The sequence below is a fragment of the Podarcis muralis genome, chromosome 6 (assembly GCF_964188315.1).
Source record: "Podarcis muralis chromosome 6, rPodMur119.hap1.1, whole genome shotgun sequence".
Taxonomy (NCBI): Eukaryota; Metazoa; Chordata; class Lepidosauria; order Squamata; family Lacertidae; genus Podarcis; species Podarcis muralis.
In genome coordinates this window covers 56,093,297-56,116,093 of record NC_135660.1, presented here as the reverse complement: position 1 = coordinate 56,116,093, position 22,797 = coordinate 56,093,297, and the positions used below count along the sequence as shown (strand labels likewise).

The 22,797-nt window shown below is 43.7% G+C and overlaps 2 protein-coding genes across 4 annotated transcripts in view; one reads left to right on the top strand and one right to left on the bottom strand.

The window, feature by feature from the left end:
* The window catches only part of ABRAXAS2 (abraxas 2, BRISC complex subunit), a 29,213-nt gene extending 19,932 nt beyond the window's left edge, over positions 1 to 9,281 (bottom strand). Inside the window, exon 1 of the mRNA XM_028729990.2 lies at positions 8,802 to 9,281. Within this exon, the coding sequence (XP_028585823.2) occupies positions 8,802 to 8,873 (72 nt within the window). The 5' untranslated portion in view covers positions 8,874 to 9,281. The remainder of the gene's footprint in view (positions 1 to 8,801) is intronic.
* Positions 9,282 to 9,326: 45 nt separating this feature from the next.
* EEF1AKMT2 (EEF1A lysine methyltransferase 2) lies at positions 9,327 to 16,189 on the top strand. Of its 3 annotated transcripts, none has more exons than XM_028729993.2 (6): positions 9,327 to 9,569; positions 11,019 to 11,090; positions 11,651 to 11,765; positions 14,093 to 14,200; positions 15,197 to 15,413; positions 16,005 to 16,189. In XM_028729993.2, exons 1-6 carry the CDS (start codon positions 9,517 to 9,519, stop codon positions 16,100 to 16,102), a joined length of 663 nt encoding a protein of 220 aa, XP_028585826.2. In that variant the 5' UTR covers positions 9,327 to 9,516; the 3' UTR covers positions 16,103 to 16,189. The 3 variants fall into 3 exon arrangements, with proteins under 3 accessions (XP_028585826.2, XP_028585825.2, XP_077786467.1); XM_028729992.2 differs by having other exon boundaries at positions 9,328 to 9,569; positions 16,002 to 16,189; XM_077930341.1 differs by lacking the exon at positions 9,327 to 9,569 and adding an exon at positions 9,638 to 10,225 and having other exon boundaries at positions 16,002 to 16,189.
* The last annotated feature ends 6,608 nt before the right edge of the window (positions 16,190 to 22,797 follow it).

The following is a 22,797-nucleotide window of genomic DNA, read 5'->3' as shown; positions in this document are numbered from 1 at the left end:
TTGTTTTACCCAATAAACCACAAGTTTGGGGAATATTGTTTTCCAAATCTATACTCTACATTGTTAGCCCCCAAAGTAGCTCATATAAACTTAAACAGAATTAATGGTAATCCAAAAATCCATTAAAATTCAACTGCAAATTAGTTTTTTTGTTTGAAACAAGAAAACAAAAACAAAAATTAAAACAAAGCATAGCATTTTTATGGTGTTAGGAAAGAGACATAACCTCCTTAACAAGAGGAGTCTAAAGATTCTGAACAGAATATGTTACTTTGTTCTTAAGTGTTTTCTTCCCACAGGTGAACAGATTCCATCTATGGACAGAATAGCATAGAGGAATATACAGTGGTACCCCGCAAGACGAATGCCTCGCAAGACGGAAAACCCGCAAGACGAAAGGGTTTTCTGTTTTGGAGGCGCTTCGCAAGACGAATTTCCCTATGGGCTTGCATCGCAAGACGAAAGCCCATAGGGAAATGCTGGCGGTCGGGAGCAAAGACTTTCGCCCACAGCCGGCCTTCAGAAGAGGACCTCTTCTGAAGGCCGGCGGGGGGCAAAAGTCTTTGCTCCCCCCCGCCTGCCTTCCCCCCGCCTGCCGGGGGCGATCTTAAAATGCTGGCGGGCGGGAGCGAAGCGTTCGCTGCCGACCCCCAGCATTTTAAAATCTCCAAGGGACAGCAGAGAAGTCTCTGTCCCGGGGAGGTTTTAAAATGCTGGGGGTCGGGAGCGAAGCGCTGCCGACCCCCAGCATTTTAAAATCTCCCCGTGTCCCGGGGAGGTTTTAAAATGCTGGGGGTCGGGAGCGAAGCGCTGCCGACCCCCTGCATTTTAAAATCTCCCCGTGTCCCGGGAAGGTTTTAAAATGCTGGGGGTCGGGAGCGAAGCGCTGCCGACCCCCAGCATTTTAAAATCTCCCCGTGTCCCGGGGAGGTTTTAAAATGCTGGGGGTCGGGAGCGAAGCGCTGCCGACCCCCTGCATTTTAAAATCTCCCCGTGTCCCGGAAAGCTGTTCCGAAGCGGGGAGGGGGGGCGGGGACACCTGCCCCAGCCGCCCCACTTCGGAAAGCTGTTCCGAAGCGGGGAGGGGGGACGGGGACACCTGCCCCAGCCGCCCCACTTCGGAAAGCTGTTCCGAAGCGGGGAGGGGGGTCGGGGACATCTGCCCCAGCCGCCCCACTTCGGAAAGCTGTTCCGAAGCGGGGAGGGGGGGCGGGGACACCTGCCCCAGCCGCCCCACTTCGGAAAGCTGTTCCGAAGCGGGGAGGGGGGGCGGGGACACCTGCCCCAGCCGCCCCACTTCGGAAAGCTGTTCCGAAGCGGGGAGGGGGGGCGGGGACACCTGCCCCAGCCGCCCCACTTCGGAAAGCTGTTCCGAAGCGGGGAGGGGGGGCGGGGACATCTGCCCCAGCCGCCCCACTTCGGAAAGCTGTTCCGAAGCGGGGAGGGGGGCGGGGACATCTGCCCCAGCCGCCCCACTTCGGAAAGCTGTTCCGAAGCGGGGAGGGGGGGCGGGGACATCTGCCCCAGCCGCCCCACTTCGGAAAGCTGTTCCGAAGTGGGGAGGGGGGGCGGGGACATCTGCCCCAGCCGCCCCACTTTGGAAAGCTGTTCCGAAGTGGGGAGGGGGGGCGGGGACACCTGCCCCAGCCGCCCCACTTCGGAAAGCTGTTCCGAAGCGGGGCGGGGGCGGGAACACCTTCTGAAGGCGGGCGGGGGGCGAAAGTCTTTGTCCCCCCTGCCTGCCTTCCCAGGGGCTTTTAAATCGCCTCGGAGAGCGGAGAAGTCCTCCGCTGTCCCGGGGTTTTTTAAAATGCTGGGGGTGGGAAGAAAAGCCCTTGTTCCCCCCCCCCCCCCAGCCTTCAGAAGAGGTCCGGGGACAGACTGTCCCCGGACCTGGTCTGAAGGCGGTTTCCCTAGGAACGCATTAATTGATTTTCAATGCATTCCTATGGGAAACCGTGCATCGCAAGACGAAAAAACCGCAAGACGAAGAGACTTGCGGAACGAATTAATTTCGTCTTGCGAGGCACCACTGTACACTGAAAATATAACATGAAAATTCTACACGATTTCATGATCATCATTCCAAAAGTACTTTTGGGGGGGGGGGATATTGCTAGTATATGCCTAAAATAGCAAGAGAATTATGAAGGAGCTGCACATAATTATGCTCAATATGTTTACTGTTCAATAAGTCAAAGCACATTATGGAACTCCTACTATGGCTTCAATTGGACAACACCAAACAATGCCAATGTGACAAGCCTCTCCGATCGCCCCTTCTATGCAGCGATCCCTCCATTCCTGTTGGTAAACTGAAGGATACAAATTCATGCAAAATGGCAAAATGTATCATTTAAAACATTTTCTAGCCTACCCTGCAACTTCTAAACTCTTAGAACATCTTACAGGACATTCTAATAACAATGAGAAGAAACACATTTCTGCAAGTAGTATAAAAGCAGTAAACTGGGAATAGATGAAAGAGTCGTGGGATTAAATAAGAGTTAACCAGTTTAGGAAGTCTGTGTGAATAAAAAGTGTCAGAATCATATAAAGTTTGGCACCCAAGTGAGCCTCCCTGTGAAGAACATTCAGCAACAAAGAAAGCCCTTTCCATGGCCGCCACCCCCAATACCTCAAGGACCAGCTCTCCCCATGTGAACCAATGTGATTATCATCTGAGGGCCGTCTTTGTGTGCACCCTTCATGGGAGGTCCAGAGGCAAAAAAAGAACAGAGAACAGACATTTTATGTGTTCCGTGTGTGTGAAATGCTCTCCTCAGGAGGTTTGCCTGGAACTGTTGGCAGATATCTTTAGGCGCCAAGCAAAAACATTCCTCTTCAATCTGGCCTTTAGCTGTTAACTATCTATGGCCTTTTAAAGTTGGGGTTTTGTTTTTATTTTTGTTTTTAAAAAGATGCTTTGATTTGCCTTCAGCAAGACAAAGTATCCAATAAATTTAGTAAGAATGATATATATACAGGTGGCAACCATTTTGCACGTGTTCAATTGGCGTATGACCAGCGTTATAAATTCAAATATGTAGGTTAGGTGCCAAATGGCTTCTTCAACCAGGGTTACAGTCTCAAAAGCAGAAAGTCTAATTGCCATTTTGGGGCCAGATAGCTAAAAAGTCTTATTTTTCAATAAAACTTGTTGGTTCCTGAAATTCATTCTGATTGTGCAGATAAAATATAACAGTATAAAGTAAGCAGAACATAAGTGGCACATAAAACGCTACCAAACCATTCTACATTCTATGTGAGCTCTCTCAATTTTTGGATTATTAATATAAGATTTAGAACGTAGAATGGTTTGGTAGTGTTTTGTGTGCCGCTTATGTGCTGCTTACTTTATACAGATAAAATATAACAGACAGAATTCCACAGGATGTTGTGCTAGTGTGTGGAAACAGTCAAGATCCAAGGATCCCCAGACATGCACCTCCAGATAGTGGAGACATCAGGTACCATCGTGGTGCCTGGACATCTTCACTTGGTCTCAAGTGGCTGATAGCCAAGTGCAAAATGCGCCTGGGAAATTTTGAACACATAATTTCGGCCCTGGAAGGAGGAATGGGATGGGCTTATGCTCACTCTGCCAACATGTGCAATGACCCAGAAACAGGGAGTTGCCCATACAGAAAACTAACTAACTATTGAGATAAGTATTGAACCACGTTAGTGCAGTGTCCCTGATCCCCAACCGAGACAGTTAAACCAGGATACCATCTAGTATCCAAGAACACTGAAAGCTTCTAGGTGGACTCTTTTCTTTCCCCAGCATAAACGTTATCCATCATAGTAAGGACCACTGTTTCATTGTTAAATTCAGCTTGAAATACATCTGCTCAGTGAAACTGGAAATGCACAGCCATCACTTTCTTGAGCACTTTGCTCTAAAAGCAAATATATGTGATTAACCGGTACTTATGATTGAGGAAATCTTTGTACGAAATGTTCCTTTCATATCTCCAATTTTCTTGAACAGATCTCTGGTTCTTCCCATTCTGTTGTTTTCCTCTATTTGTTTGCATTGCTCATTTAAGAAGGCCTTCTTGTCTCTCCTTGCTGTTCTTTGGAAATCTGCATTCAATTTCCTGTATCTTTCACTATCTCCCTCACATTTTGCTTGCCTTCTCTCCTCCGCTATTTGAAGACATCAAGAAGAGGTGGCAAGAATACACAGAGGAACTATACCAGAAAGAAATGGATGCCTCGTACACCCCAGGTAGTGTGGTTGCTGACCTTGAGCCAGACATCCTGGAAAGTGAAGTCAAATGGGCCTTAGAAAGCACTGCAAATAACAAGGCCAGTGGAAGTGATGGTATTCCAGCTGAACTATTTAAAATTTTAAAAGATGATGCTGTTAAGGTGCTACACTCAATATGCCAGCAAATTTGGAAAACTCAGCAGTGGCCAGAAGATTGGAGAAGATCAGTCTACACCCCAATCCCAAAGAAGGGCAGTGCCAAAGAATGCTCCAACTACCGCACAATTGCACTCATTTCACACGCTAGCAAGGTTATGCTTAAAATTCTACAAGGAAGGCTCAAGCAGTATGTGGATCGAGAACTCCCAGAAGTGCAAGCTGGATTTAGAAGAGGCAGAGGAACCAGAGACCAAATTGCAAACATGCGCTGGATTATGGAGAAAGCTAGAGAGTTCCAGAAAGACATCTACTTCTGCTTCATTGACTATGCAAAAGCCTTTGACTGTGTCGACCACAGCAAACTATGGCAAGTTCTTAAAGAAATGGGAGTGCCTGATCACCTCATCTGTCTCCTGAGAAATCTCTATGTGGGACAAGAAGCTACAGTTAGAACTGGATATGGAACAACTGATTGGTTCAAAATTGGGAAAGGAGTACGACAAGGCTGTATTTTGTCTCCCTGCTTATTTAATTTATATGCAGAATACATCATGCGAAAGGCTGGGCTGGATGAATCCCAAGCTGGAATTAAGATTGCCGGAAGAAATATCAACAACCTCAGATATGCAGATGACACAACCTTGATGGCAGAAAGTGAGGAGGAATTAAAGAACCTTTTAATGAGGGTGAAAGAGGAGAGCGCAAAATATGGTCTGAAGCTCAATATCAAAAAAACGAAGATCATGGCCACTGGTCCCATCACCTCCTGGCAAATAGAAGGGGAAGAAATGGAGGCAGTGAGAGAGATTTTACTTTCTTGGGCTCCATGATCACTGCAGATGGTGACAGCAGCCAAGAAATTAAAAGACGCCTGCTTCTTGGGAGAAGGGCAATGACAGGCCTAGACAGCATCTTGAGAAGTAGAGATGTCACCTTGCCAACAAAGGTCCGTATAGTTAAAGCCATGGTCTTCCCAGTAGTGATGTATGGAAGTGAGAGCTGGACCATAAAGAAGGCTGATCGCCGAAGAATTGATGCTTTTGAATTATGGTGCTGGAGAAGACTCTTGAGAGTCCCATGGACGGCAAGAAGATCAAATGCATCCATTCTTAAGGAAATCAGACCTGAGTGCTCACTGGAAGGACAGATCGTGAAGCTGAGGCTCCAGTACTTTGGCCACCTCATGAGAAGAGAAGACTCCCTGGAGAAGACACTGATGCTGGGAAAGATGGAGGGCACAAGGAGAAGGGGGCAACAGAGGACGAGATGGTTGGATAGTGTTTTCGAGGTTACCAGCATGAGTTTGACCAAACTGCGGGAGGTAGTGGAGGACAGAGGTGCCTGGCGTGCTCTGGTCCATGGGGTCACGAAGAGTCGGACACGACTAAACGACTAAACAACAACAACAACAAATGATTGAGGATTCTTTGTGTGTGATCTTAACCATCTTTTTCAAGGTTGTGGAAGCCACTTGTTCTTACAAGGAGGCTTGTCTCACTTCCTGGCTCCAACCAGTCATTCCTTCTCAATGTTATAAGCCATCCTTGAAATCCCCAGCAAGTAAGTTGGTCTGACATATTCAGAGACCAAACTGCAGAATTTATGACATCCAGGCTAAGATAGCTGCAGGTGATTATATCCTCAAAGCAAATATATTCCACTGCACCTCTATGGGTTTTACAATTACAGTTGTACCTTGTTTGGTGACTGGGTTCCGTTCCAGAGCCCTGGCTGCTAGCTGAAAAGGACGCAGGGCAAAGCGCCATGTATGCGTGCGGAGCATTTTGCACTTCTGCCCATGTGCAAGCAGCAAACCCGGAAGTAACCCGTTCTGGTACTTCTGGGTTTGTTGTGGACATTTGCTGGAATGGACGCTAGATGAGGCGGATGTTCACAGAGGTATTACTGTATCATGTTATGGACGACATTGAAAGCTACTGTAAGCTCCCCCCAAAAATTCTGTTGGTCTACAACAAACTAACAGAATCGTGGTGTAGCTGCATTTTGCCATCATTATTATTGTCACAGTGGGTCAAAAAAATGGGCTCATATGCTGCTACATTTAAGTCTTCTGCCACTTGAGTTCAAGCTATTGCCAAACTTGTGTGCAACCCATAACATGTGGTAGGCTGATAGAATGTGACAGCCCCATGGTTGTAATGGTACCTTTTACCTTGTAATGGTAGCAATGAATTCCAGAGACACACCAACAAAATTTCCAACATAAACGTTGAGAACTTCGCAGAAACAAAAGCCTGCAAATCTTCAACACCATACCAGACTACTGATCAGCTGTACAATAGGATTTCTAATCCATCCTTATTGCCCAGCACCAGTTATACTCAGAACCTGGAGTTGACCAGAAAAGGAGATGACTGCAGCCAATACCTCCTGTCAGACCACCTGGCCTAGAACTATCCAAATATTTTGTTATCTGACCATCCATCACCAACTGCATCTCATTCTGCCCAAAAGAACTTCAGAAGGACCCATCTCCCAGAAAGTTGAGCCTTAAGTTTCTAGAGGTCTTAGTCCATTAGTTCACTTACAGCATTATAACCATTACACCACATCAGGAAACACTCAAACACATACTAAAACAATGCAACATTGTTAAAGATATTACAGAATCAGTATAATGAAGGTGTATTGATAAAGAACTTAAGCAAGGAAACATACAAATAAAACACCACCTGCAACTATCTAAAGGATAGACTTAACATCATGCTGCAGTCACCTAGTAGTACTTCTGAAGGGGAACATTCAGAACTTCACCAACTGGTGGGTAGTTTTGTCTCTCAGCTTAAACCAGGGGTAGGAAACCTAAGGCCCGTGGGCCGGATGTGGCTCAATCGCCTTCTCAATCGCCCACGGACAGTCTGGGAATCAGCGTGTTATTACGTGAGTAGAATGTGTCCTTTTATTTAAAATGCATCTCTGGGTTATTTGTGGGGCATAGGAATTCGTTTTTGTTTTTCCAAAATATAGTCTGGCCCACCACATGGTCTGAGGGACAGTGGACTGGTCCACGGCTGAAAAAGGTTGCTGACCCCTGTCTTAAACCATCACTATCTATAGCCTTCACCTAGATCTTTTCATCTCCCCCCCCCCCCGGAGGTTTCTCACCTAGAAAACAAACAAGTGAGTTACATCCAGTATTGTGGGTTCTCAAAATAAAATAAATTTAATTGAAAAAAACAGCATATTTTGCATTCAGTAGTTTTCAGTTTGCCTCACGTTTTTGATAATTTAGCATATTTTACAAATATTTTAATAATTTAAACACAAACCTAAACAGTTTAGAACTGTCTAGCTTTGCTGTAACTGCAATTGCATTTGGCATCCATGCATTATTGCTAATGAATCAGATTCCCGCCCCTAGAAAAACAAAGCACAGGGACCTGTTCTATCAGGCTTCTCTTGCTATATTCAATTCTTCTAGCATCCTAACACTGCAGCTTACCACGGCTGAACCCCGTCACTATAAACAAAAATAGTTTTTATTACTACTGTGGTCCTATAAAGGTAAAGGTAAAGGTACCCCTGCCCGTACGGGCCAGTCTTGCCAGACTCTGGGGTTGTGCGCCCATCTCACTTAAGAGGCCGGGGGCCAGCGCTGTCCGAAGACACTTCCGGGTCACGTGGCCAGCGTGACAAGCTGCATCTGGCGAGCCAGCGCAGCACACGGAACGCCGTTTACCTTCCCGCTAGTAAGCGGTCCCTATTTATCTACTTGCACCCGAAGGTGCTTTCGAACTGCTAGGTTGGCAGGCGCTGGGACCGACCGACAGGAGCGCACCCCGCCGCGGGGATTCGAACTGCCGACCTTTCGATTGGCAAGCCCTAGGTGCTGAGGCTTTAACCCACAGCGCCACCCACGTCCCATACTGTGGTCCTAGTTTCGCTTTTTATTTTACTGCTCCTCTTGTTTCTATAGGTAAACAAAACAGCTTCTACAGATACATCCAACGAGATTTCTTTTCTTTTTAACAGATTGTATTATCTCCACAGCCAGTCTCTACATGTTGCTTCATAAATACCAAGTGAAAGCGCCCAGGGCACCAGGTTGGGAAAAGCTGCATGACGGCTCCACGGGCGGCTTCGTTATCAAGCTCAGCTGTTTCGTATTCTCAGCACGCGTTTTGCTTCTCCCCACTTCGAATGGCTGTCTTCCCAAAAGGTCGCCCACTCGCCCTGCCACCCCCCAAAAAAACACAGCTTTCTTCCCCCTCGCATCCCGCTTCCCACGGCGGCTCGGCCCAGGCTACCTGCCGCCCCTTTCAGCCGCGCTCCGCTTCCTATCGCCGCCTCCCCCTTCTTCCCTCTCACGACCGTTTCCTCTCGCGCAAGGCTTGCCCCCCCCCGCCGCCCCCCCGGGAAGTGTGTGTGTGTGAGGGAGAAACGTCGCCTCACAAGGGGCACTTACATGGTCGGCGCTACTGTTGGTGCTGTAGTAATAAACGGAACTGAACGTGTAGCCTGAAATGGAAGCCGCCATGATGGAGCCCCGCCGCCGCCGCCGCCACCTCCGACGACGGTCCCACAAGCCACCGCACCTGCGCCTCCCCGGCTCACCCTCGCGCCCGGGCTTCCGGCGAGCGCCGCGAGGTCTCCTGGGAAACGTAGTTTCCCCGCGAACCGTTAAAGGCCCATGGGTGTGAGGGAAGAGGCCCCTCAGAAGCACCCGGGGTCTGGCAGTGAAAAGGCGCGGTATGGCGAAATAGCTGCGCGGAGAACGTCAGGATTCGGAGCAAGGCCTTCTTTCATTTCTCGTAACTGGGGCCAGTGGCCCACCCCCGGTTCCCACCAATTATAGGAAATCTCCTATTGACTGCAATGGAGGTTGAACCGCTTCCTCTTCCCCAGAGCTGAGTTAGAGAAGAGGTGACGTAATGGAGGCGGGGCATGGTAGGTTTTTCCCCCTCTCTCTATCCGCCCCCCCCCCGGCTTTTCTTCCCGCCGCGGCCACTGTACCCTCGGAAACAGCTGGTGGTTCCCAACCTTACCCTCAAAACCCCACAGGAAGAGGTTAAAGGAGCAAGGAAGGGCAGGTCCTCCAGCAGCCTAGAGAGGCAAAGATTAAAGAGCTGGGGTGGCAGCGCGCTGCTTCCTGTCGCGATCGGGCTGGCCGCCGTTCGGCAATGGGCTCCCGGGAGGAGGAGTTCGGCCCTTCGGCCCTGGGCACCAAAGAGCAGTGAGTGCTGCGCCGCCGCGTGGGGAGCGGCTAGGCTGGAGCCATCGCGGGAGGCTTCGCCTTCCCTTCGCGACGTTTGGGCTGAATCCAAATCCCGTTGATGGAACTCGAATCTCCTTGAAGTCAATGGGACTCGACTTGCATTTACTGCAATGGGACCTGTATTCAGCTTAACCTAGATTGGTCCTAGACGCCCTAATTGAATAAGTCCTCTGGTTCAGTGGCGAAACTAAGTGTCCTGATGAGTTTTCCCCCACTTGCTTTTAATGATGTGCAAAACACCATCATCATCATATCATCAACGAAAAACCCGCCTCGTTATTATTACTTTATTTTAAAACAACTTCATTTGTTTTTAGACTAACCCGTTAAAATAGCTGCACGGTTTCAAAAAGCAAAACGGAAACAAGGGATTTAAATCTTGTCCTATGGGGAAGTGTTGTATTTTTTTATTTAATTGATTTAAATTATATGTGAACAGTGGTTGCATTCTGAAATGCACAGCATTACCGGACAACTGCATACAAATCGGTGGAGGGGGAAATGTGAAGTTTCTGTTAAATGCAACTCCGTACAAAGTAGAGGAGGGTTACCATTTGTGTGGCAACTGCCATGGCAATATGGTTTTTAATATCGGCCCTATGAATGAATTCAGAGTAAGTTTGTGCATGTGTGTTGGTAAAGCTTTTGTCGACTGATCTTAAGTACAGGTTCAGGGCCTTTCTTGGGCCTAGAATACTCTGGATTGTGTGGTGTAGAAATGGCACCTAAGGGCAGGTGCAGAATCTCACATCTGGGATTGGTGTGAGAGAGTTCTAGGTAAAATGTGTGACTATTAGGCTGGCTTGAACCAAGTGGTATATTTCATTTTAGAAACTAAAAATGTAAGTTTAGTTTGGATGTGGTATTCCTCCGAATAACTGTGGCGAGGACTCACAAGCAGGGAAAGTTGTGTTGCACTCGTGTCCTGTTCACTGGTTTCCCATAGACATCTGGTTAATACGTTTTGCCAGAGGAGCACAACTTCCTTTACTTGCAAATGTTAATTTGCTTACCTTTTGCATATGTAGGTTGTCAGCCAGTGTGCTGTGGCACCCTGGGGCGACTTGTTTTTAAGGTTTGAAAACATAGTCATTGTAAGATGTGGTATATTTTTTGGGCGTGGGGGGATGATAAATCATGCAGTGCTCTCCTGTGTATACTTACTTGTAAGGAGGTACTGCTGCATTCAGTGGAGCTTACTCTTACGTTAGTTGGCATATTCTGTAGCTTCACTGGGACTGGATCAAGTTTTGGATCAGTGGTGGGTAGGGTTAAGATAAAGGATGGGCTCTGGGTTTCTCTGGTAACAGGGTAGCCCCTACTTCCTTATGTAGTCCTTCCACACTATTGGATTACAAGATATGAAGCCATTGCAATGTTAACTTCCATGTTGTTTTCTCCCTGTAGTTGGGATGCAGCATATGAACGTGAACTGAAAAATTTTAAGGAAAATGGTGCTCCTGGTGAGATCTGGCAAGTGTCAGTAACAACATAACATGCTGCATTAAATGTTTTTGGATTATTTTCTTTGTAAAAGCGCATGCAATAAAATAAAATGGTACATCTGCTGTTTTGCTTAGAGTACTGGTAATGTGATGCAGAGGTTTTCATTAAAAACACCAGCTCTTGTCTAGGCTAAACCTGTTGCAAATTAAAATAGCTAATTATCATGTGGCATCTGTTTTTTATGTGGGAAATGAATTGCTGGCTACAGTCTGCTTGGTAGAGGCCAATTGTTTATATCCCTGATGTTTGTCAAAAATTGAATAAGTGCATAGACAAAGTTGCACTGCTGCTTTGTGTCTCTATAGATTAAAAAACAACACCACCAAACCCATCTCATCTTCTGTAATGTTAACCCAGCAGGTTTCAGAGCCATCCATTCGCTTACAAAATTAAGCCAAACTAACTTGCAATGTGATCTCTTGAGATTGATGCCATCATGAAGTGGATGCATTGCATGAGATTGACAATGTTCGTTTGCCTTTGTTTTGTGTAGTCTAACAGTGTTAGTTACCTGAACCTCTGTTTCTGATTAGGTTTGATGAAGAAAGCATGACTCGTTTAATTAGATGGATAGAAAAGCAAAAGATACCCCTGGACAGCTCTGTGCTTGACATTGGAACAGGAAACGGTGTTCTGCTGGTTGAATTGGTTGGTATTTGTAAATCTGGTGTTTTTTGATGCAAATCTAAAGCTAGTGACAGAGCAAGCAAGAGTTAAAACATTAGTTAAAATGCACAACGTCCATGTAATTTAACACTGCAGTGGCCTATCTCAATCTCTATTATTGTACCATAGGAATTCATTCTGAATATGAATTGTTACAGTTCAGTTGCATAAAAATTATTGTGTATGTGTTTGTCGCTTTAAACATCCAAAATTTTGCTTTGAGGGTTTTAGTTTACAGTTAAGCAGCGTATAAATGCTATGAAATAAATAAATAAAATATTATCAAAAGAAGCATCACAAAATCAGCCCAGAGTATCTAAAATGGTTTCATGTGTTACACTGAATTCTCAGTTTATTTCCTATACCCTTCCTCTTCATCTGATGAGAACCTAAGGCAGCTAACAATAAAAAATACAGCATTAAAAATAAAAGTAGAACTGCAGTGCACAATACAACATGCAATAATAATCAGTGTTACATTATTATACAAACATTCTCACTCCAGTTATGTTCCAGAGGCCTGTCTAAACAAGTAGGTCTTAAATTGCTGCCTGAATTAACATTTTGTGTGTGTGTGTGTGTGTGTGTGTGTGAGAGAGAGAGAGAGAGAGAGAGGTTTTACATCTCCTTTCTAGTGAGATGTGTGACCTGACTTCAACTAGTATCTGTCTTCTGGTAAGGTTGATTTAAGACTATGGATGTCATGTAGCACTAGAAAGGTAAAAAATTGATTTTGTACACATAACCACTTCTTTTGTGTCAGTGTTGCCTTTGAAAGCACCCTGTTCTGAGCCAGTTTATGAAATCCACAAATACATCGCTGTAATAGTGTTCTGATGCAACGCTCAGTAGTATTTCCAGATTACAGCTTGAACTCGCCCATGGAAAGTGTTCAAACTTTGTTATGTAGAAATAGTCCTTGTGGTCTTTCATGCTTGCTCCCTTAAGCAGCCAAGGCAATTTTAGCTTTCCTGAATTTCAGCTAAAATTATCTTTTACATTTGCCCAATATCCTCCAGCTGCTATACTACTAAAAATTCCAAGAACTAGATTACAGCAATAGCTTTATGGGGCCAACCAAATGTTACTAAATAGTGAGAAAGTTTTTGAGTTTTCCATAACTTGTATTAGGCAAAATGGTAAACAATACAAGGGGAAGGGGAGAGAGAAAAATTTTGACACCAGTAAATGGTCTTAAGATGGAACGTTGCTGGCAGTATTGAACATACAAATGAAGCTCTGTTAGTTGCATTGCTGAATTTAAGTTATATCTGCTGCTGCAAAGGAGAAACATAAGATCCTTCATTTTTTAGAAATACAAAATCCAGTTGTTGCCCAGATCTGTCTTCACCCTTAGGTAAAAGACACCTTGGTAAATGGAAAAAGGAACACTGAAAACTAGACAGCACTTACATTAACAATTCTGGAGCCTAATTTTAAGTGGTAGGCCAATATAACTACCTTTATTTGTTGTGCATATTGTTTCAGTGCTGTAGCCTGGCATGATTTGGGATCCCACATGAGATTTCCCCCTTTTTCTTCTCACATGGAGTGTTATCAGTAACACTTAATGTTCAGCCTTGCCTTTAATGCAGTGAATTAGCCTTTATCTATTTTGTCAGCCTAAAAATTGAAACGGAATCTGATTCTTTCATGGGTCCTCTGGAATAAAAGCAGGAATAAATATCAGGAACTATCTTAAGGTATAGTGTAGGCCTGAATCTTGGTTGACTTTTCACAGTGATCTAAGCTAGCTGTGCCTATGCAGGACTGAAACATAAGGATCCCACAAAGTATATGAAGTTTAGAAGAAAAACAGAGCGAAGGTATTACATGCATGCACCTGAGATTTAATGCTATAATATCTCCTCTCTTGTAAAATATGTGCTGCAGTTCAGCATCTTTGATGCACAAGTGCATGATCTTTGTTGCATTTTCTTCTATAACTTGGCATTGTTTGCTGTCGTGTTTCAATCTTGTACAGTCATACCTCAGGTTGAAGTAGCTTCGGGTTGAGCATTTTCGGGTTGCGCTCCACGGCAACCCGGAAGTAACGGAATATGTTACTTCCGGGTTTCGCCGCTCGCGCATGCGCAGATGCTCAAAATGACGTCACGTGCATGCGCGGAAGCGGCGAATTGCGACCCGCGCGGGTTGTGTTTGCTTCAGGATGCAAAAGGGGCTCCGGAACGGATCCTGTTCACCTCCAGAGGTACCACTGTATAGATTTTCTTCAAAGTAAACGCCATGAAAATCAACTAGTAAGCCAATGAAACATTTAGGGCTTAATGGACTTTCCCTCTCTTTAGGCCAAATCTGGTTATACCAATCTTACAGGAGTTGACTATTCTTTGCCTGCAGTGCAGCTTTCAAAAAGCATAATGGAAAAAGAAGGGTTGCCTCACATTAAGTTGCAGGTAAGTTTTCATGGATGCAAAATGATAAGAGTATGGGGATAGGAGGGCTTTTCCTATAAAAAGGCTAACAATTTGGAATAACTTAGCTTAGGAAAAAGTAACTGAGGGATGGACATTTATAAAATTAGGCATGTTGCAGTGAGAGGATAAATATAATTTTTCTTCCTCTGTCATAAAGCAAAAGTCTGAGCCCCACCCTCCTTTTGAAAGTTTTGAAAGTTTCCTTGTGTGCTTCATTACATAGAATTTATTGCCACAAGATGTTGTGATGGGCACTAATTTAAATGGCCTTAATATGGGCTTAGACATATTTACTGAGGGAAGGTCTATCGTTGGATGTTGGTCATGAAAACTAAATGGAATTTCCAAAGCCAGTCTTCAACTGAATACCAAACGTTGTAATTGGGGCAAATGTCAGGCGAGGCTTTTTGTTTTCACACTTACCTAGAAATTTCATTGAACATAGCGGGACTTTCTTCTGAATAGGTTTGTACTGTGTATGACCCTGGACCAATTACTCCCATATGTGGAGATTGCCTCATCTCTTCTAAACTAAAAAGTGGTATGAAATGTTTTTTGGCACTACATGGAATACACTGCCTACCAGGTTTTGTTTACACAACCAAGATTCAGAGATTATTCTTTCAGGGTTGTTGTCCTGTGACCCCAGTTTCCCATGTATGGGAATAAGATCTAGATGTCTCCATCACATTATATTGATGATTTTATGCTGCCTTACATTGATTTTATGTTTTCTTTTTTTAATTAGTCTGTATTTTACTGTTCTTACGAGAAATGTTTTGTAAACTGCCCTGTAGATATCTAAATATCTAAACAAGCAAATAAATAAAATATCCCTGAATGCCTGGTTTAGGAGTGTTCTGCACTTCTTTTCTTTCTATGATCCTAGGAAGGCATAGGCATAGTAGACCTGATAGGAAAATATTAAGTAATGACTGCAGTAAGAGGTTTGACAGCTATAACTACCTTCTACAGGTAGAAGATATTTTAAATCCATCAGATGCATTATCAGACTTTCAGGTTTGCATTGATAAAGGGACTTTTGACGCAATCAGTCTGAACCCAGACAATGCGGCACAGAAGAGGAAGCAATATGTGAATTCCCTGCACAGAGTGTTGAAGCCTGGAGGCTTTTTCATCATAACGTCTTGTAACTGGACCAAAGAGGAGCTGCTCAAAGAGTTCAAAGAAGGTGAGTGCATGCCTCTCTTTAAGGTATTTCGGATATTAAGATACAGTACTAGTGAGAGAGCTTTGTGTCCCAACTTAACCTGCTCAGCCTGAATCGATATAGAGCAACTACTGCAAAGTTGTTCTAGGGCTGATGCTTAATAAATTGTGTGTGAATTTCTGTGAATATGGTTTCTGCCTGAATACTTGGAATTCAGATGTACTTTTTGCTAACCTGAGCCATCACAGGCAGGTTGATAGAGGAGAAGGCATTCTTGCAGATAAATTAACCAAGTTTGTATTTACAGAAGGTAAATAGACTTTGGATTTTCTGGTCCCCAAGCTGTTTTCTGATTCCAGAAGTAATTATTGACATTGGTGGTTGGGGAAAATTGGAATTACTGGCATGATAGCAGCCTGTTGTCTGTTTATAATACGAGGACTAAATTTTAACTTGGCAATATTGGTCAGCGATATAAAACATACAAGTCTATAGAAAGTGATAGAGTCTTCTAATTTGTCTGTGCTCCATTTTGAATTAATATAAGTAGCTATCGAATGAGGATATAGCTTCATTTGTTCCTAACGAAAGCATTTTTCTTATGGTTAGCAGGCTTTCATCTTCTGGAGGAACTGCCAACACCCACATTCTGCTTTGGAGGAAGAACTGGAAACAGTGTAACTGCCTTGGTTTTCCAACAGAAATTATGAAGTTTTCTTTTTAGATGAAGTTTGGATAAAGACTTCATTCTAAATTTCACTGACATTTTGTATAAAAAAATACAGGTTTCAGAAACAGCTTTCTCTTAACTACTCCTTATTGCAGTATGTCATTATATCAGCATTTTATACTACTTCAAATAGTGCTGGCGCAAATTAGGAACAGCTACCAATATTACTGATGATGAGACCACACCTATAAAGGCGATTTAATAAACTGTCCGGCAAAGTCAATTGCAATATGTGCAAAAAGTAAGGTGGGGGAGGGAGGACACTTTGCTGAAGTTTGTAAGTCTTCTGTCCAGGTGCTTATAAATAAGAACAAGGAACATCACATTTCCTGGGGGGGATTTTTGAGTGACAGGACTCCACCATGCTTCCCCATATTGTCGGGGGAATATGGCCACAAATTGCAGCTGTGAATGGATTCATCCTACCCATAAACTATTTAATTAAAGCATTTTAATTCTGCTTTTCAGCTGGAAAAGTTATGACAGCAGTTTACAATCTGAAAGACACAGCATAAAAGGGGGAGAGAAAAAAGAAAGGGAGGGAGAGAAGCAGTATAAGTCTGCTTCCAGATGGGTGGTTCCTAGTGCAACTCAATCACTTCTCTTCCTTCGAAAGCTATAAGCAGATTGTAGCTGGCTTTCCATACTGTTAGAAGTACTGTCCTTTCACTCTCCTTCTGTCCACCCTGGTGATTCTGCCAGGGCTGCTGTGAGTAGGGCCATTTGAAGCTCAACACACATTCACAGTGCATGTTGTGGTGGGTGCCATTTTGTGATCCCATCAGTCTTCTAATTAGCATTGAAACACTTTTCTATAATTATTTCTGAATAGAAGACTTATACCACCATAATGTTACCACTTGTAATAATGGTGTTACAGTGCTGTAATGCCACAAATACAACAATGGTAATTTTAAAAGAGTTTTAAAAACCCTTATGACGCCCCAGCCAATTTTGCAACTGAAATGGTTTCGTAATACAGTTTTATGTTGGGACAATGCAATATTTCAAAAATTATAGCTGGAAATTATTTTAGCGCTAATTATAGATGAAAATCAATGGGATTGTAAAGCAGCACCCATTGTAAGGAGTTTGCTGAAGGTGAGCTGAGCTGCCATAAGGTTCACTTGACCAATTAATCACTGCTGTCAAAACATAATCTTTTGAAAAGATAGAAGGGTATTGTTAAAGTCACCTATACCTGTGGGCACTGCACTTTTCTATTTTTCTGAAAAACGTTGGACTTTCTGTGGTCTGAGAAAAGATTGAAGAACAACAACAAGTGTTGGAAGTGTAATGAAACGGAGGGAACCTTCTATCACCTTTGGTGGACCTGCCCGAAGATTAAGGCTTTCTGGGAAATGATCTATAATGAAATTAAAAAAGTTCTGAAGAGAACCTTTATTAAAAAACCAGAAGCCTTTCTCTTGGGTATGGTGGGCCAAATGGTGCCAAAGAAGGATAGGACATTTTTTATGTATGCCACAACAGCAGCAAGAATCCTTCTAGCAAAGTATTGGAAGACACAAGATTTACCCACGTTGGAAGAATGGCAGACGAAGGTGATTGATTATATGGGACTGGCAGAGATGACTGGCAGAATTCGAGACCGGGGGAAAGAGGCGGTGGATGAAGATTGGAACAAATTTAAAGCTTATCTTAAAAACTGTTGTAATTTGGAAAATTAGGGGATCAGGGTAATAAGAGATAAAGAACTACAGTTGTTTTAATAACTTATGGAAGTTAAATTTATGAAATATAAATAAGTTTATTACAAAAGGGTTGCTGAAAAATCTTGAAACAAGAATGCAGAAAAGGGGTGGTACGGGGAAGTCGATTTTGTGTTTGTTTATGTTTTTGCTTTGTTTCTTTTTTACTTATGAAAAACTAATAAAAAATTTATATTAAAAAAAAAAGAGAGAAAAGATTGAAGAACAACAAAGAAAATACAGGTTGACAGTGTTGGGATGTCTGTGCCATGCAGATGCACCGTCAAAAAAACATGGATCAGACAGCATTTCCCACATTTAGTATCTTCAGGCACCAGTTATTAAAGTTAAAATAGTTAGACCCCCCCCCCCCCGGCTTCACAAAGTCTTCTTTTTAATCCCAAGTCCTCGCCTGCAAACATCAGATACCCATCCAATTAGATATAAGGGTGCTCCTATTGCCATAAATGGCCATTTCATGTGCGTTTCACTGCTATCCTGGAATGCAAAGGATGCATTACTGAGGGAAGAGTGCACACTGCACAGAGGAGCTTCAATACTGAGATGGAATCACGACAGAACTCGTTTGTGTTGGACCCAAATAGTGTGGACCCTGTTTATGTTAGAAGAATCAAAACCGAGAATTCATATGCTTCTTTCATTGCTTATTTCTCAGAGGTTTTTTGCTGATAACTCCTGGTATTCAGAATACTCTTCCAGATTATTTACCCTGTTGTCTGATTCCAAGCCAAAAGGGTGTTAAAGAAGATGAGGATGAATGGCTGGTAATTCCCCCAAATCACCCAAGGTGAGATTACGCCTCCAGACTGGAAAGGAAACTTGAGTGCTGGCCCAAGTGCTTACTAGTCTTAAACCTGATATAACCAAAGGACGGTCATGCAAGAAGAAAATACCTGAACATTTGCAACAGGACAGGCAACTGTCCTTTTCAATAAGTGGGTATTGAGAACTGATGAGTAGCGCCAGCCTCTCTGCATTTGACTAAAGTAGCCCATTATGAAAGGGACGCGGGTGGCGCTGTGGTCTAAGCCACTGAGCCTCTTGGGCTTGCCGATCGGAAGGTTGGCGGTTCGAATCCCCGCGACAGGGTGAGCTGCTGTTGCTCGGTCCCAGCTCCTGTCAACCTAGCAGTTCAAATGTATGTCAAAGTGCAAGTAGATAAATAGGTACCGCTCTGGCGGGAAGGTCAACAGCATTCCCGTGCGCTGCTCTGGTTTCGCCAGAAGCGGCTTAGTCATGCTGGCCACATGACCCGGAAAAACTGTCTGTGGACGAACGTTGGCTCCCTCGGCCTGTAAAGCGAGATGAGCGCCGCAACCCCAGAGTTGTTCACAACTGGACTTAACTGTCAGGGGTCCTTTACGTTTTAGCCCATGATGATCGCCTAGGTAGGCGTTTGATTAAAAGAACGACGAGACAAAAGCTTTGGATGCCCAGGAATGAACAAAACCACTGAGGAACTAATCAAGATTGATGTGATTAATGCCTTATGTGGAAATATCTCACAAGTCTTTCATCATTCTGTTATGTCCAACAGAGGGCATGCAAGGCCAGCATCAGTGAGGCTGAACCAGGCTCATTGCCATGGTGTGATATTATCAGCTCCCATTGTCCTTCCCACCCCTACCTTCTCCTATGGCTTTTGTGAGCAGCAGGGCTGCAGATGTGGTGACCCATTGCTCCACTAAGCCCCACCAGAAAAGAACAGAGTTTGGGTTGCACCCTAACTAAGCAACAGGTTAACAAATGGCAAGATAGTATTCCCGCTGACTTTAACAATAAAATTAAGGGCAATACTCCCATTTACTAAATACTGTACTTTTGCTTTGATGTTTCGGCTCCATTTAAAAACTTGGACTGATGATGCAAACAGTCATATTTAGAAGTAAGTCTCATTGAGTCCAATGGAGATTATTCCCAGTGGGTATAGGATTACAGCATGAGGCTGCAATCCAATTATAGTTATTTAGGACGAAGTCTACTTGAATTTAGTGGCACTTCCAAGTTAACATGCACAGCAGGATAGGGTTACAGGACTAATTGATCAGGAAAATGGCACAGAAAACGCGTGATTGCCCTACCTAATCACAACTTTCAGATAAACAACCCTGAGCAGTAGAATGGAAGATGGCACGAGAGCAGCAATGGAAGGAAGGAACACAAGTGGCTTCTGGGTGTTTTCTGTTGTACCAAAAGTTTGTTAGGGGATTAGCATATGCCAGTAGGAGTCACTCTTGGCTTCTTAATAGAATTTAAAATAAATTAATGCAAGGCATCCTCACAACCAAATATACCAATTATTTATTGTAGGTAACAATGTCAATAAAATACAGGTGGCATGCTTACCCTTACATTATTTCTGTTTAACTTATATTTTCTTGTTGCAATATAATTAATTCAAATACCATGAGTCTCCTCAAGTTTGAAAGAACACAAATCTGAAGTTAGCTATAGCCAAATCAATTTGTTGAGCTAAAATTGAATTATATTGTAAGCATGAGAACTACAGCTAATTTTTATATTTTAGTGGTACACAGTTGATGTATTTGGATATAATTGTCACAAGCATAGCACATGCCAATTCATAAGCCAGGCGTCACTCAATATACTATGTTAATTGTTCACACTTATTTTTATTTATTTATAATATTTTGAACCATCCTGTCATCATAAGTGATCTCAGGGTAGGGTACAATACAATTAAAATCCATCCAAATTAAACCATCACAATTAAAAAATGCACCCAACAACAATAGCATATAAGACAAATAAGGTTATAACCCAAACCTTCTATCAATTCCTTCATTACAGTCTCCACATGTGCTACATTTGTGTACATATAAACTGATGGAACTCAGTAACTCAGAAGGAGAAGTGGAAATTGGAATTTTGCACTCACAGATCACACAAAAGTACCCCAAGCCACATGTTGTTGAGCTCTGCTTCGTAACAAGTGATACCAGAATTTAAATTTGCCTATTATAAAATGATCCCAAACCAACTACTAGTCTGTGGATTGCATATTCATGATAACTACCAAGCTACTGTTATTATATATAAGCCTGGAATATATCACACTTTAATTTAGCAAAGCTATTTAATCTCATTTGTCCTCACAATAACCTTAACAGTCCTATTGTTATTACCATTTTAGAAGCTGAGGAAAAATCTGTCTATCCCAAGCCCGTGACCGATCAAGGATCTGAACACAGACTTGCTGTGTCTAATTTCTGTATTTCAGCCCTACACTTTTAGTTCTGGATTTATTTTATTCTATTTTATATATAGAATAAAAGTAGCTCTGAGGTCAAAGCAGTGTTTTCAGCTATAATCATATGCACGCTTACAGTACAGGCCCATACATGCCTACTCAGAAGTAAGTCCTATTGAATTCAATGGAACTTGTACACATGTGTATAGGATTGCAGCCTCACCCTGGGAGTAAACTTCATTGGATATGGTGGACCTTATTGCCCAGTAAATAGGCGTAGAATGGAGCTGAACAAATTAGCCACCACACCTTTAGCAAAAGGCAAATAGAACTGTAGATAATTCAATAAAATTCTATTTAGGGTCATATTTATTCCATCTGATTGCCTGACCACCTAAGGCAGGGCTGGACTTATCAACAGGCAGATTGGGGTGGCCACCTCAAGCTGCAGATCCTGGGGTATGGGGATAGTCACCAAGCTTGTTCCTCTCTGTTGGAGGACAACTGCGTGTCATGAGACCTGTTCTGAACCAAACCTTGCCTGGTACTCTCAGGAGTGGTGGACGATGTGTGTCCAGGAGGGGGCACCATCTTATATGGCTCAGGCAGCAAAAATTAAAAAATTAAAAATGGGGGCTGGCCTTGGCCTTTCTTCTAGGCAGCTCCTTGTTATGGAGCTCCCTCCAAAGGAAGATTTGGCTGGCCTCTAGCCTCCTTGGCAAAAATGTATGCTTTTCTGGAGAGTCTGCTCTGTGCTGCTTTCTGCTTTTTATTTTCAAAACTTTTATGGCGGTCTATGTGTTTTTATTATGTCTATGGTAGGATTATTAAAAACATCAACAACAAAACTAACAAGCCAAGGTACTCCGTGTCTCTTTCCATTTTGCCCCTCCAATGTTATAAATTAGACACGTTTTGAGAACTGCTTTCAACTGGCAAAAATAATAATAGCATTTTCCATTGAAAGAGCAGGGAGCTGGGTACAATCAGGATTGATTCAGCTGCCCAAAAATAACACAGTCAGTTACATGCAATGCTATGGGTGAGTTGTTTTTTTGGGTGGTGGTGGATTTTGCCCCAGCATCCCTGTAAGGGACTGTAGACATCACGCCTCTTAGTTACTCTGAAGCAGCAATAAGTTATGGAGGGCAACAAGAAAACAGACACCTGCCCTTTCTTCCAAATCCAGACTGACCACTAACCACTACTCTAGGTATTAGTGCTTAGCTCCTAAGGGTGCGACCCTAACCTCACTTACCTGGGAATAAGCCTCATTGCACTCTGCGGGGCTGACTTCTCAGCAGACACATTTAAGATTGCGCGGTCAGATGTGAAAATCCCAGGGTTTCCAAACCTGTCCATTGCCCCTGCCTAACCTTTGACCTGGAAGGCCTTCCCTTCATCCCGGATGTGCTCAGGAGGGATGCATATGTGTATGTTTGCATTCAGCGGTGCGAGAAAGGAGGAGAAGCAGCCCCTGGCCAGTCCCAAATGCGCACTCCCTGCTGTTACTCGCCCCCTGGTTGTTGTAGCAAATAAGTGCCGGGGGGCCGAGGAGGAATCGTCTGAATAATAGGAACTCTCATCGTCACTTAAACAAACCAATCGCGAGATGCGATGCCGGTTTGGTCGCATAGGCCCTGCGCTTTGACCCGGACCGGGAGAGCACGATAATGTGAAGCAGATTGGCAGCCGGCGAGAGACTCTTGCAGAGGCCCCGGTCACAAACCCGCC